General features: G+C 38.4%; 2 protein-coding genes across 3 annotated transcripts; both read left to right on the plus strand.

Moving 5' to 3' along the window:
- Positions 1-101: 101 nt before the first annotated feature.
- LOC112174002 lies at positions 102-2,227 on the plus strand. The gene is made up of 3 exons (XM_024311688.2): positions 102-505; positions 1,178-1,239; positions 1,728-2,227. The coding sequence occupies exons 1-3, from the start codon at positions 415-417 to the stop codon at positions 1,926-1,928; spliced, it is 354 nt and encodes a 117-aa protein (XP_024167456.1). The 5' UTR covers positions 102-414; the 3' UTR covers positions 1,929-2,227.
- Positions 2,228-6,336: 4,109 nt separating this feature from the next.
- Positions 6,337-12,179, plus strand: LOC112170510 (QWRF motif-containing protein 2). 2 transcript variants are annotated; one of them, XM_040508669.1, is made up of 7 exons: positions 6,337-8,156; positions 9,253-9,372; positions 9,870-9,986; positions 10,072-10,161; positions 11,047-11,154; positions 11,713-11,796; positions 11,940-12,179. In XM_040508669.1, exons 1-6 carry the CDS (start codon positions 6,765-6,767, stop codon positions 11,785-11,787), a joined length of 1,902 nt encoding a protein of 633 aa, XP_040364603.1. In that variant the 5' UTR covers positions 6,337-6,764; the 3' UTR covers positions 11,788-11,796; positions 11,940-12,179. The 2 variants fall into 2 exon arrangements, with proteins under 2 accessions (XP_040364603.1, XP_024163599.1); XM_024307831.2 differs by having other exon boundaries at positions 6,340-8,156; positions 11,713-12,179.
- The last annotated feature ends 1,412 nt before the right edge of the window (positions 12,180-13,591 follow it).

Consider the following 13,591-nt stretch of genomic DNA (forward strand, 5'->3'; position numbering starts at 1 on the left):
ACTGGGGTTTCTTCATTCCGCACTGGGTCTGCATGCAACACTAAATGAAGCACTTAATGAGCAGCAGCAGCACTAATGAAGGCTCTGTGAAACCCACATGCACCTTCTTTATTATCATCCCACTATACCACCGCGTAAAATTAAAATCCCAACAAAAAAGAAAAAAACAATAATTTTTCAACATATACACACTACAAAATGCGAGACGGCTCTTCTTAAGTTGCTAGTCCCTGACTCAACATATCTCCCCGGAAATACTGGTTGACTTTGTTGGCCTGGTCCGGAACGCCGGCGGTTCTCTCTTTCCTGCTCCATTATAATAACTCTTTCCTGGGTTTTGTTTCTTGAAGGGAATGTCTGAAAATCCTTAAAAGCAAAATCTTTGGTGCTAGTGTTACTGATATTTTCTGCATTATGAAGAAGGTTTCTGGGTTGTGGGGGGTTTTGCTTTTGGTGCTAATGTTCCTTGGTGTCTCTAGCAGCAGAAAAGCCTCCTTATTTCCAGGTAATTAATGATTCTTGGAACTTTTTTCCTGATAAATTTCAGTGTATAATATGTCCATTTTATGTGATTGCTTGATGGATTGAGTTTGGCCTTTTCTTGCACCTGTTTATAATAGGAAAGAAAATTGTTTGGTTCCTTTGGAATTTCCCAAATGTTAATTATAGGCCACATTTGTGTGGGACAATCCAAAAATGGCTCAGAACTAAATAGATTTGTTCTTTTCTCTTATTGCCTGGATAAAACAGCAACCGTTCCAAGCATGATCTGCTGAATTTTTTTACTTTGGAGCTAGCAATTTTCTCCTTTTTTGATCTAAATTGTCATTGGTGATAATTTTCACTTACTGATCTTGGTGATTAAGCCAGTACATATTGGTCTGACTTGCTGAGTTAGATTAGTGGCAGAGCCAATATATCTCTATCCTGTCCTGATTTTTCTTCTAGTAAAATGCCAATTTTATTTTGAGATATTTCTACATTGATGTTTCTATAGAATTCGGTTTGCCAATAATACATACAATTCGGTTTGCATTTATTTCTACTGTTGGAGTTGATCTGTCAGTCATTGATGAAGCGTATGTAAAAGTTGATATATCACATTTTGGGTTGATCTAGAATCAAACAGAATATCAAAAATGCTGAAACTACAATCACTTCATGTTTATTTTTTCAGATATGCTTGTCAACCACCACGGTGATGGTTTGAAAATGATAAGTACAAGCAGGAGGCTCCAGGTACATAAACTGTAATTGACTGTCATTGTTCCAAGTTCTTTTGATAGAGCCAATTTGACAGTGCTCAATTGCACTTCTGCTTGGAGCACTTTTGTCATAGGCTTGTTAGAGAACAAGTGCTTCCTGTAAATACACTTGAAAGTACTTCTTGCAGAAGCACATGCTCTCTCAGAACCCAGGAAGCACTTGTAGTTATTTCTGCCAAATGCTACTAGCTATAGTGTTTTTAGACTTTTGGCACTTATAAAAGTAAAGCCAAGAAACATTAAAAACTGCTATCATGACCCAGAATGCACGTTTAGTTATCTCTGCCAAATGCTACTAAAAGCTCTTTTGAGGCTTTTAGCAATGCTAAGTACTGGATTAGAAATCTGAACACTACATAGCTTCAGCATAAGCCCCACATATATCAAAACAAGTTGTTATGAAACTCAATGACAGGATTGTTTTACATCATGGTAATTTGTATTTCTTTCCAAAAACTACAGGTGATCAGCGGATACAATCACAGGCACAGCAGGCACACAGGCAATGTAGAACTGGATGATTACCGCCCCATCGATCCTTCTCCAAGTTCAAAAGCTTCCATTAAACCTGGACCCATCGAGCACAGCGCACCTATAATCCCATATATTCCAAATCCAAAGCCTTCGCCTCCTCGTTCTCCCAGTCCAAGTGGTTCTCCTTAACAAGCTCAAACCTTGTTCCTCCAGTGTGGATTAATCTCGATGTTAACTGCAATCCGGTCGTTGTTTAACTTTTAACAAGTAATTAGCTTCTATGCATTTTAGTTATGTGTATAATGCCCGTGCAGACAATACAGACTAGTACGTACTGTGAAGCATGTAATCCCTTTTATGCGTGTTTACGAGTTGTGATCATATTCATATGAGTTTCTTGTGCCTTCCTATGAGGCATGAATCTCTGGGATATTGAATTGTTGATCTATATCTGCATTTCATCGTTAATTTTATCCCAAAGATTTCTGCAGGCAAAATGTTAAATAATGGTCCTAAAGATTTCTGGTTCGTGAAACTTGGATGCTCATTTTATATATGGTCCCAAACCTTTTCTGAACCTCTTTTCTACTCCATACTTAGTTATGGTTGTTCATTAAACCAAGTATTAAGTACCCAGATTATAAAATTCACTTTATGGGATGAATTAGGAGGCAAAGTGGCAGAAAAGATTGAAAGGGTCAAGATCACGATAAGAGATGCAAAAGAAAAATGGTTGTCCCTACTCCCTACTCACCCTCCTCCTTTTCTGGCTTTGCAAACACTGGAAAAAGAAATTGTAGCCAGTGATTAAAGCTAGCCACAGGACCAAGCAAAGCAAAATCTGTATCATTCGCCTCCTCAAGATAAACTAATTGTGTAACTTTCAACGTGGCGTGGTGGCCTACCATGATCAAGCTTAGAAGCATTATTAATACTAAGTTGTTAAGTAAATCAAGCTTAGTAATCATGTCGTGATTATCAAGTTAATCACCAAGTCTTACGCGTTCCGACTCCGAATAAGTTCAAATTTGCCAGCATTTGTCAAGAAATTAAGCTGTACTTCATCTCGATGTAGGGCTGTAATGCTGAACTGTAATGTAGGTTGGTAGGTTTCTAGTAGTGCTGTAACTTGTATGAATGAGAGTGATTTCTAATGGTTTGTAGGAATGTCGCTCTTGGGAGTTAATGCGAGAAACTAATAATAGTGTTGCTTTGGCTTTCATCCTATTAAAGTGTGGATATTCAATCAGTATCAGGGTTTCGAGAAATTTCTGAAAACCTTGCAATACCAAATTTTCAATATCATTTGTACGTCTTAACTGCTCTTTTACGTTTATGTGCATAGAGGCTAGAGTAGGCCAATCAATTTACAGTTCGGAAATTGTAGCATACTTGCATCAATTTGATCTGTAGTCCAACGACATGTTTAATCTTGGCGATATTGCAGCTATGGTTTATACTATGCACTTACAAACTGGTTATCGAAAGTCGTCTTAACACATTCTAGACTGTTGAGAGCTATAGAAGGTCAATCATCTTACTATTTAAAAATTGTAGCATACATGCATTAAGTTTAATCATATAGATTGTACTTTTTATCAATCTGGAGTTGTCTGAGCACATTCTAAATATTTATGAAATATGTATTTAATTTTTTGTAAACTAACGAGTATTCAGTCATTAAGTTTACATCTAAATCTTATCATATAGATCCTAGTTTTTCACGACTTGGAAATAATATCGCAATGTGTCCAAATCAAGCCCTCGTCATATGGAATAGAACGTACCCCAAAGCTTCACGTAGAGACTTACAGTGCAACAAAGAGAAGGCGACGTGGGACCCTATAAAACAGCCACATGTCCAAAGCCAAGCGGAGGTAAAATTGAGGGACCTGGGGGCAGAAGCAGACAGTACATGCACAACAGCACAACACCGGGGCGGAGCATCCCAGAAAATTATTTAGATGCTCTCTGTTTTTCGATCTACTCCTCCATTTTCTCAAACTCAGAATAAGAAATAATATTGTGGATGGTAATTAAATTCAGAATCCCATTTATTCAGGGGGACCTATTCTTTTTCTCAGCAATCAATTCATATATGCATCGAGAATGAACAACTAGGAGTTGGAGGCTAGGCCAGGGATATGATCGATGATGATCAATCGCCCAGTTGAGCTTTTGTGTCTTCATCCATATTACTAGGCAAGTTTTTCATCATTTCTCCATTCGTTCTCTTCTCTATTAATTATCAAATGCTTGCTTTGCTTTGCATATAATATAGCTACCCTATTGTTCATCATTATGTCTCTCTCCTCTTATTTATTTCTCTCTATCTTTTTTCCTTCTGTATATATAAAATTAGCTCCAATATGAAAGTTTATGATAAAAGGTTTAGGGACCTTATTGAATTGGGAGTGGTCCTGTAAATCATTCTTCATATGCTTTCATGTGTTACTGTCTTTAGGACTTTTAGTTTTAGAGATGCCCCAGCTCGATCTAGTTCTCATGGCTAGCAAGATATATTAGGCTCATACGTACACTAGAGTGTTCGATAAGCGATCGAAAAAGGAAAGATTGATGTAACCAGGTTGCTTGAACCAAGGAGCTACCACAAATTGAAATTACGACGAAGTAAGATATATTCATAATTGAGTGAATTAAATGGTTCATACTGTGGCTGTGGAAATATTGAAATTTGAAGCAAGCACATATGCCTTGCAGTATAGTTTCTGCAGTTACAGCAGTGAAAACTTCCTGCTGGGTTTAGAGTGGAAGTGAAGTCCAAGTTTAAAACAGCTTCACTTGGGATAAAAAGCAATGTGAAATTACTCGTTATTTGGCATGTGGACAAAAAAAATGACATCAAATAAAGTTACATATATAAATCTTTAATAGAAATATGTCATCTTTATTATAATGCCACACATGCAAGTAGCTAGGTTTAGGATTTAGGATTTAGAGTGGAAGTGACCTCTCTTTTTATTTTTCAGTAATAAAGTCAGAAATTACTAAGTTAATACTGCTAATTTAATGTGAAACTATGACACATGTTTTTTGTTTTATATTAAGGTCAATTGCCATCTTTATACACCAAATAGTGTTCTCTTAAACAACATTGAAGATTGACATTGTTAAGTCCTTTAAAGGTGAGTTAATTGATTGACTAGCTACTTGTTATAAAAACTACAACTAGCTAGATATCTTAGGGTAAATTCTCCTGAATCATCCGCATAATTAATTGTGAGTGATTACATCATAATCTAGATTTAAAAAATGCCTCAAACGTATTATATATTACTTAAAATGGTGAATGCTGATTGACATAATCAAAGTTAATTTAGAGGCATATAAGTGATCATAATTAGATACATAATTTAACAAGAGTAGGGAAGGTGGTTGTATCTATTGTCTAATCCTTTGCTTGGTGCATAAAAAGATGCAATATATAGTGTGACTTAAGATAAACTCAAAGGGAGTAGTTAGAGTTACTAAAACACAAAGCAGAGTGTAATTGTCCTTTTCACTTTTATAAGATTCAAATTATTGGTGACATCTCCTTTCATAATTCACCTTCTCTTTTGGAAATACTGGAAAAACCAAAATTAGTGAGAACTGATATGGTAATGAAGACTGACCGAGAAGCAAGCCTATGATAACACCCACCTGTAACACAATCGAAAAAGAAAAGAAAAGGCCCTTTTGTAAGTGGCACAACATTGAAAGCTCTATACTTGAGATGTCACTATAATTTATTAAGCCAGAGAGAGCCATAAAATAAAATGTGGTGAAAATTTATTCTAATGTGCAATTAAAAGGTATTTATGATTGAAAAATGTAATCATACTAATTACAAGTTTTAGTTAAAAACTTAAAATATATCAAATTTAAGTTTGAAGTAGTTAATTTGCTAGATTTAATTGTAATACAATAATATTTCATATTTATCAATCATTAGATATATTTTTTGATAAAACTACTGATTAAACTTGAAATACGAGTGCGTGAAAACATAGTAACACTTTCAATGAATTCATCAAAGTAATTTAATTCAAAACTCTACAATATTTTGAAACAATAAGAGAATTCTAATTTTTTACTCAATAATTTTTTTTTTTGATCAAATACTCAATAAAAATTTAGTGAAAAAAAATAAAGAAAGACTTAAAATGATTAACACATCGCAGTACTCCAATTCAATGATTCATAATACAAAGCATCAAAATTAATAATGATTAGAAAAATAGATTAAGTGATCATAAAATCCAAAAGCTCTTTCCTCAAAAAAAGAAAAAAAATCCAAAAGCTAGAAATAGAGATTTTGGACAACTAAAACGGTCAACTCCGAATAGCTGGTATCGAAAAATGGATTCGCGTAACGTCTCTTCGAAGATTCAACATTCCGATCCTTCTTCTCTCTTGGTAAGAAAAGAACACTCGTCGCCACGTGTAACCAAGCTAGCCCCACCAACGCAACTCACTACACTATTTACATTTACCAAAACACCCCCAGCCGCGCAAGTAATAGTTTTTTATTAATAATAAATACCATGGTGCCCATCACCCAAAACCCAGCGTGTACAAATCAAAGTATCAAACAAAGAAAAATTCAAAAACAGATGAACCAACAAATCAATTAACACTAAAACGGAAAAGAAAAACAAAAAAAATATATAAATTAATAAGTTTATTTAAATGGTTCTTTTGCAAAGCCCAAACACGGGGTGGCTAGTACGACAGTTACGCTCCCAAATCTCGGCGTCTCTTGCCGGCTTAGTCGTAACGGTCATATATCCCTAAACCCGATCACCTTGCTCTTTCTTTCCAAAAGCACCACACACTCTCAGACTTCACTTTTCTCTTTTCCGCTCCTGCTTTATTTTTATTCATTTTATTTTACAGAGGAGTGAGAGAGCTACACACTAGAATTGGAGTCTGCAGTGGAAGTTGTTGGAATTTAGTAATTTTTTTCCAGAGGGATTAGGGTTTTTGGAGGATGAGATTTGAATCGAATTCTGAGTTTCTGCGATGGTAGCTGCTGTTTCGACGACATTGAACCCCAAAGCCGCCGCCTCCGGTCGTCCTCAGAACGGTACCAGGCCTCCGCTACTACCCTCCGACCCCGAAAATGGTGTCGTTCCTCGCCGCCTCAAGTCTCGAGAAGTCACGTCCCGCTACATGTCGTCTTCTTCCTCCGCCTCCGCGGCTTCGTCTACTTGTGCCAATTCGAAACGGTGCCCCTCGCCGGCCGTCTCAAGGACTGGGGCGGCGAGTCCGATGCCGACGCCGCAGACGCTGAGGCGGTCGCAGTCGGTGGAGAGGAGGAGACCGGTCACTCCGAGACCTAATTCTTTGGATTTGAGGACCGGGAGTGGAGCTGCCGGCGGCGGTGAAATGTCGGCGGCTCAGAAGCTGCTGGCCACTTCGACGAGGAGTCTATCGGTTTCGTTTCAGGGCGAGTCGTACTCGCTCCAGGTGAGTAAAGCGAAGCGAGCGCCGTCTCCGACTGCGAGGAAAGGCACGCCGGAGCGGAGGAAGGCTTCGACGCCGGCGAGGCCGGATCAGAGTGAGAATTCGAGGCCGATGGAGCAGTACCGGTGGCCGGCGAGGTTGAGGCCGGACACTTGTATGACCAGGAGCTTGGATTGTACGGTGGAGAGGAAGAAAGTGAATGGATCTGGTTCCAATGTGGTTAGGGCATTGCAAAATTCGCTGGGGAATGATCTTGATGGGAGACTGAGGTCTAGTTCATGCAATTTGGGTTCTGTGAAAGCTACTGAGCCTGTTGATGAAGCTAGAGTTACACAGTCTGAAGCTGTGGCATCCTCTGATACTGATAGTGTGTCTTCTGGTAGTTCCAATTCGGGGCCTCACGAGCTCGGTGGAGGTGGCACTAATTGCTCTGCTGCTGTTGGGCAAGCGCCACGTCCTAGAGGGATAGTGGTTCAGGCGAGGTTTTGGCAAGAGACTAACAATCTCTTGCGCAGACAGTCCGAGTATAAGGCTAATGGAACAAGAACTGTGGCCTCTCCGAAGGTTAACGAGGCCAATAGATTATCTATTGATAGTCCTGTGTCATCTCCTAGAGGTGTTTTGAATAGCAGAGGCCAGTTATCCCCAAGTCGTGGAGCTGCTAGGCCTGCATCGCCAAGTAAGCTCAGCCGGCCATCTGTATCATCCCCTTTGAGGGGAGTGAGCCCTTCTCGTGTAAGGAATGGAGTGTCAGCTACGCCAAGTAGTAACTTGAGCAACATGCCTTCGGTTTTAAGTTTTGCCGCTGATGTTCGAAGAGGGAAGGTTGGGGAGAATCGGATAGTTGATGCACATGTGGTGAGGCTCTTACATAACCGGCTGTTGCAGTGGCGTTTTGTGAATGCAAGAGCTAATGCTGCACTAGCCGCACAGAGATCCAATGCAGAGGTATGACTCCTGGACTTAAGCCCCATTGTCTTGACATATACAACTATTATGTTTCTCTTAGATTGGATGGCATAAGTTTGTACATTATATTTTTCTTGTTTCTCTATGCCTTGATTTATATGGGAATCTTTGAATGCTTTTCTGCTTCTTGTATATGATTATCTTTGCAATTCGTCTGGCTGCAGTTCAGGTTTTTGGCAACTTATTTGCTATGGCACCCCTTTCAGTTTTGTTATAACAGTAGTGTCAGTTATTTCTGAAATGGTCAAAATTGGACTAGTACATATAGATTTGTAACCGAAACTAGGTTAGTGTTGTGTGGTTTGTGGAAACTTGTATATGCTTCAATGCTGAGGGAATTTAAGGCAATTCTGCTTTCTTCTTTCTCTGTCATTAAATAATAGGTTATCATGTGAAGCATATTCTTGCATAAAGAAGTGTATTGTGTGGTTTGTGAAAACTAGTATATGCTTCAATACTGAGGGAATTTAAGGCAATTCTGCTTTCTTCTTTCTCTGTCATTAAATGATATGTTATTATGTGAGGCATATTCTTGCATAAAGAAGTGTTTGATATATGTCGCTAGGCAAAATTTTAATTTTCTGTTTCCTTCTAAAAGCTCTGATTTAATGAATGTATCTGGCTGCAGATATAAGATATGAGTACCTGTAGGGTGGGTTGGCTTGAATGCTTGATAGCTTGTTTACATGAAAATAATTGAATATTGATAGGTCGTTTACACGATGATTCAGGTTTGACATAGTCGGGTCAGATACTGCATTGTATTTTTGCGTATTTCTATGGGAGAGTATTAGGCTCTTGTTGTGTTTCTTTTATCATACTAGCGCCCTCGTCCATGTGAAAATTGAAATAGTTATGACTTATGAGTGGATGATAGTCAGTAAAATTTTGGGTTGGAAAGGATTCTAAAATATTGTGGATACTCACTACCCCTTTAAACGCTCGGGTTTGTGTTAAATTTGAATGTTTAGCAGATATACAACTTATGTTATAGATGTTGGATTTTTCTGTTTCAATAAATCAATCCTTTAGCTGAAATTTTTGTTGTCTTACTGGAATTCCTGCTTTTCATCAGAGAAGTTTATACAATGCGTGGGTAACAACTTCAAAACTCCGGGAATCTGTTAGAGCCAAAAGAACTGAGTTACAACTGCTGAGGCAAAATTTGAAGCTAACTTCCATCCTCCAGGGGCAAGTAAGATCTCTGACCAGTGACCGCGTTCTTATTCCAGTTGTTTGAATCTTTTGCCTGATATTGCTTGAATGTTTCCTATTTGTTGTCATGTGAGCGGTTTGTTAAGTTCTGGTATTTAAATATCATTTGGTCCAAGTTTTGCATGCAGTCAACTCTCACACCTCCCTCCCATTTCTCTGGGTTTTTCTTTTTCTGACCATGAGGGACTGGGCTTGCAATCTGAAGTGGATTACTAGATTATTAAGTAGAGGAATACTGTAGTTCTGTGTTTTTTCTTCTTCTTTTTTATTCTCCAATATCTCATTGGCTTGAAATTTCGTCTGCGACTGCTTGTACTGTTGAATAAGGTGCTTGAAATCTTCTTTTTTATTCTCCTTGTGAGATTCTATGTTACTTTTTGTACTGGAAGTCATGCATTGCTGTTGAATAAGGTGGTTTGTTTGCAATGTACTTTATTGACGCTTAAGTTTTAATTTTATTTTGGTTCATGGGTGCAGATGATATATTTGGAAGAGTGTTCACTTATGGATCGGGATTACTCTAATTCCTTGTCCGGTGCCATCGAAGCCTTGAGGGCTAGCACACTCCGTCTTCCAGTGGTTGATGGAGCAAGGGTATGTGCCTTTCTCATACCTCTTTCTTTACCTGCTTGTCCCTATAGCTAGTGACAGTTTATTTTCCAATTCTTTATTGGTACAGGCAGATGTCCACAATGTGAAGGATGCTATTTCTTCCGCAGTTGATGTGATGCAGGCAATGGCATCATCAATATGCTTATTATTATCGAAGGTGATTTTTCTCAAACTTTATATCCTTGCCATCTTCATGGTTATTAGATCTCTACTTGTCTCAGGACCTTAATAGAGCGTGGACAGGTGGTTGTTAACATGATGCAAGGCCATCTTTAGGACTTGTTGGGCCTTCCTCATTCTACAATTAGAGTCCTACTGGGTTTTTCCTTGAAGATGATAGTTGTATGGGTAGTTACTAGTGGGTTGTTAAATGAGTAAAAGGCTGGACTGGTCCTCACTTTGAGAACATCTACAGTCTACAATTGGAGTCCTTCTGGTTGTCTTGATTGAAAAGAAATCTTGCGTTGGTAGTTACTAGTAGTGTCCTACTGGGGTTTTTCCTTGAAGATGATGGTTGTATGGGTAGTTACTATTAGGTTGTTAAATGAGTAAAAGGCTATCAGGACTGGTCCTCTCTTTGAGAACATCTACAGTCTACAATTGGAGTCCTTCCGAGAGTTGTCTTGATTGAAAAGAAATCTTGCATTGGTAGTACTAGTAGTGTGAGATGATACAATTGAGTTCCAAAGACTAAAGAGTGACCATTGAGCTACTGTGGCTTCTACAACAACCAAATTGAGTACTTCAGAAACTACCCAGCCTGTTCGGGCTTTTAGAGTTTCATAAAATGAAATATCAAGGAATAAGGATCACTAAGGGATCTCTAGCTTCTCATTTATCAAAATCTTTTCTGTCAGTGGCCATAAACATGAAGCGATTTATGTGTAAAATGTTTTATGTCTCTCTTAGTACATCCTCTTTGATTGTGAGAGCAGCCAATACACATCTATGGCAATGTGTTAAGTCCTTAATGACCAACTATTGAATGTTCTTTTGGAAAGTTTTGTTTTGCCACTGATCTGAAAACATCTGTATCTGATAGGTTGGGGAGGTGAACTCTTTGGCGGATGAACTTGCAAATGTAAGTGTCAAGGAGCATGCTTTGCTTGGTCAATGCAGGGATCTATTGTCAACAGTTGCAGCCATGCAGGTATTTGTTGTTAATTGGTTTCAGTTTAAGATCTAAATCAAACTATTGATAGGAAGTAGAACACCTCACACCAGCTTTGTTTTTTTTTTCCTGATTCTTTTGATGGTGATCTTGCCCTAGCTAATCATGCATAAATTCTGCAGTGAGATCTTGATTGTGGGTTGTGGGAAAAGGCAAAGTGGTAGATGTGACATTAACGGTGGAAGAACCATTATTGTGTTTTTTTGGCCCTTCTTTCATATTCCTCTTGACCTTATCTCCATCCACTTGATATAAACTATCAGATAGAAGAATATAATAGGGGTATGAGCATATTACTTGTGCTTCTGCGAACTGAAAATTTTACCTCAGATTGCTAACTAATCATTACACCTTCATAAGCATCATAACTGAAACACAAGGACCCTGAAATTTCGCCTAATTGTGGGAGAGGAGGTTTAATTTATCATTATAGGGCAAAGGTTGAGTGGTGCAACTTTCTTATTCTGCTACAGGACATTCTTGTTCTTTTTCTCATTATAGTTTAACTTATCTACAAAGATTGCTTTTTCTGAGCAGGTTGAGGAATGTAGCCTGAGAACACATATTCTACAACAAGAACGTGTACCTTCAAGCCTCACAGCAGAAGTGTAAAGCTATATGGTATGACTGCCTAAACAGCTAACATCACATCACATCAGATTCTTTTTCCTTTATTCATTTTTACCTTCGAATCCTCAAAGAAGCCGAAGGGATAACAAGAGAGATTGAATTGGTTGGTTTTGGTGGTGGCTTATGAAAACCAGCAGGGTGCAAAATTAGGCCTTTGTTTGAGGTACGCGGAACAACTGATATTACGTGCGTCATAGGTAGCAGGAAATTGTGTAGTCAAACATCAAATTAATTTGTATACCTCTACTTCTTCCATAAGTCTATGGAATATATATGTAAATATATCAGTAGCAATGGTTTTAACTTAGTTTGGTCCGATAGTTTATGTAAGTTATGTTTATATATGGGTGTTCATACAATTTACCTTCTGTTTATATTCTAGGAAACAGATCATGGGTTTCTAACTATTGAATGAGTAATATGGGGTGAGGAAGGACTGCCTCCAGTCTCTGATCCATTGCTTAGTCAACAAAGTTAGAACTTGAGAATTGATTTCTAATACATGGATTTCTCGGAATTTTCTTACAGAGATTTTAACCTCCTTCGTCCTATCTACACTATGTCATACCAAACTAGGTTAGACAATGCTTCATGTTCATACTGTAGCAACAATCTTTAAGAATAATGACAACCTAGTTTTGGTTTACATTGGAAGAGTTGGAAGTGCTTAGTTGGTTCATTCCTGACCTACTTCATCGTCATCTGAGTGGTTGATTTTTAAACCGCTTTGCATCCAATTATCTAAGCCCTAGCGCCAATACGCATATCGTTACGCGAAACTAATCTATCTTTATATATTGATTGTTTTTAGCATGACAAAAGGTGCCTTCTAAATTTCTCCCAAGATTTGCAAATCGCACAGGTGCATCTTAAATTAAAGCAGCAAATCGCAGTCGCAGCGGCAACCATGGTTAAGTTAATTGAGAGATTCTTAGATAGGACAGCCATACCACGTGGCGGTAGGACATTTGCAGGAGAGTGAAGAGTGTTTTGAATATGTTGCTTTATTTAAAAAAAAAAATTAATTTCGAGATCTGTAAAAAAAAATTAATTAATTTTGATTGGGATCTAAGAATTTCTCAAGTTAATTAGTAGTAGTAGTAGTGGAAGAGGAGGGACCCACAGCATCTTTGAGAGACGCGGCGAGGCGAAGCGAATGGATTAGAAACAAGTGTTACAAAGTGTTTGCCTTTTGCCCTTGCAATTGCAACGTCATTCTACTATGTTACGAAAAAGCAACAAAGAAATAAAAAAGAAAGAAAAAAAAGGGCATTTTGGGTGGTGGCGATGCCGTGGAACCCACTTCCTATGGAGGAGCACTGTGGCCGTGGATGGGGCTGACGTGCACCGCACCATCCATCTCTACCTTTTCCGATTCGGAAAGTAACAATTTAGGCCGGGACCCACATCTTTCATTTTCCATATGCTTCAATTCTCGGTCTATGAATTCCCTTCGTGCTTTTTTTGCTTGGCCACCATGAGACAATTGGGTCAAATACTTCATGTGCCTTTTTGAACCCTAGTGTTTTGCCTGGAATTTGGTTCCACTATGGCTATCGATGACCTCAATAAAACAAATGCCTTTACTGTAATCTGTACAGTGTAGGGATGCGTTTATCACTGCAACTTACTGCATTCATGTGAAACTGGGTCGATGCACTTGCCCAGAACTTAAGGGGTCATCAGTGATTTGTTCCATCATCGTAGCTTGCTAAGTACAAGCTAGCAGATCAAAAATTAAAGAGTGTCTCTGACCAATAAATAGGGTTTCTATATCTATGCTGAT

The sequence above is a fragment of the Rosa chinensis genome, chromosome 6, assembly GCF_002994745.2.
Source record: "Rosa chinensis cultivar Old Blush chromosome 6, RchiOBHm-V2, whole genome shotgun sequence".
Classification (NCBI taxonomy): domain Eukaryota; kingdom Viridiplantae; phylum Streptophyta; class Magnoliopsida; order Rosales; family Rosaceae; genus Rosa; species Rosa chinensis.